The sequence below is a fragment of the Mesocricetus auratus genome, unplaced genomic scaffold (assembly GCF_017639785.1).
Source record: "Mesocricetus auratus isolate SY011 unplaced genomic scaffold, BCM_Maur_2.0 Super-Scaffold_100004, whole genome shotgun sequence".
Classification (NCBI taxonomy): domain Eukaryota; kingdom Metazoa; phylum Chordata; class Mammalia; order Rodentia; family Cricetidae; genus Mesocricetus; species Mesocricetus auratus.
Genome location: NW_024429189.1, coordinates 54,542,508 through 54,544,421, shown reverse-complemented (window position 1 = coordinate 54,544,421; position 1,914 = coordinate 54,542,508). Strand labels below are relative to the sequence as shown.

Below are 1,914 nucleotides of genomic sequence, written 5' to 3'. Positions count from 1 at the left end.
GATATCCAAAATTTAGTGAGATAATTATTGATTAAAACTTGTAGGACAAAAATGGGAAGTGTAGTTAAGGGTAGGCTGTCCTAGGATAATGTCAAGGTGTTACAAAAATGATGACATCTTGATAACTCTTTGAAGGTGAAAAGAGATTCAATACTCTGAATAATATGTCTAAGTGCCAAAGGACATATCTTCATGTGGTCTTTTATTAGGTAACAAAGCAGAAAATTAATCTGAAGATAACAGTTGTGGTGGCAAAAATGTAAGTTAAATTTTCATCTAATGACTTTATATGACAGCCAATAGAAAAATGGGAAGGACACCAGCTATAAATATGTATGCCTCAGATAAAAAGTCTCAGTATAATGATATTTTGTATTATTGAGTATCATTCAAATTATCATGCCATTTTCTTACTCAACAAGGCATACGATATGAATCATAGCTTCAAATACTGTATCCTAAGAGGATGTCTGAAATTCCATATGAAGGTAAAGAACTCTACAAACCTTACCTGATGCAGCACCATCTGTTTAATTCATTATTCTTGTTTTCATTTACATCACTGCAGCAAAGTACAGGTGGCAAGCCTTGAGCTTTATAAGTGAATTGCAACACACTAAAAATTCAAGAAAATTCTCACAGCAGAACCCTCCTATCTAATGTCCATTATAGAAAATGCTTCTTTCACTTTTGTGCAATTGTTTCCTTCTCCAAACAGATGAATTCATGGCATTTACATGGCTCCTAGAAATATAACTCATGTCACTGAGTTCATTCTTGTGGGTGTTTCAGATAGTCCAGAACTGCAGATACCACTTTTCTTTGTCTTCCTGATCATCTACATGCTGACAGCAGCAGGAAACCTGGGTATCATCACCCTCACCATTGTGGACTCACGACTTCAAACTCCCATGTACTTCTTCCTTAGACACCTGGCTGTCATCAACTTTGGCAACTCTACTGTCATTGCACCTAAAATGTTGATCAACTTCTTAGTCACTAAGAAAACCACCTTATACTATGAATGTGCCACCCAGCTGGGAGGATTCCTGGTGTTTATTGTAGCAGAGATCTTCATGCTGGCTGTGATGGCCTATGACCGCTATGTGGCCATCTGCAACCCCCTGCTCTACATGGTGATGGTGTCTCGGCATGTCTGCCTTCTGCTGGTATCTCTCACGTACTTCTATGGCTTTTGTACAGCCATTGTTGTTTCATCTTGCGTGTTCTCTGTGTCTTACTGTTCCTCCAATAAAATCAACCATTTTTACTGTGATAATGTTCCTCTGTTAGCACTGTCCTGTTCTGACACCTACCTTCCAGAAACTGTAGTCTTTATATCTGCAGCTACAAACTTGTTTTTTTCCATGAGTATAGTGCTGGTATCTTATTTCAACATTGTGTTGTCTATCTTAAGGATCCGGTCATCAGAAGGAAGGAAAAAAGCCTTTTCCACCTGTGCTTCACATATGATGGCTGTCACAGTTTTCTATGGGACACTGTTATTTATGTATCTGCAGCCTCAAACTAACCACTCACTAGATACTGATAAGATGGCCTCTATATTTTATACACTGGTGATCCCAATGCTGAACCCCATGATCTACAGCCTACGGAACAAGGATGTGAAGGCTGCTTTACAGAGATTTGTGACAAACTCATGAAATTCTTTCAAATCAATGTAACTGTAAGACACTTTTGGTTAATAAAGACATGGCTATGATCACTCAGTACTCTGTAATAAAAAGTTAGATGGCTAAGTTACATGTTTGAATTCAATCCTGGGCAACAAAAGGATCAAGGATTAAAGCAGAACTGAGATACAAAATAAATAGAAGCTCTTCTGATTATAATAACAACCTACACACATACATGTGATAAATGCCCATCAGTAATCTAGTGAGTTGGAAGAAA

At 37.7% G+C, this 1,914-nt stretch overlaps 1 protein-coding gene across 1 annotated transcript; it reads left to right on the top strand.

Moving 5' to 3' along the window:
• Positions 1-737: 737 nt before the first annotated feature.
• Positions 738-1,664, top strand: LOC101833810 (olfactory receptor 8J3-like). The gene has a single exon (XM_013120545.1). It carries the CDS (start codon positions 738-740, stop codon positions 1,662-1,664), a length of 927 nt encoding a protein of 308 aa, XP_012975999.1.
• Positions 1,665-1,914: the final 250 nt, after the last annotated feature.

Bases quoted from the DNA above. Each gene is read 5' to 3' on its own strand.
- LOC101833810 (XM_013120545.1), top strand. From the start codon at position 738: ATGGCTCCTAGAAATATAACTCATGTCACTGAGTTCATTCTTGTGGGT.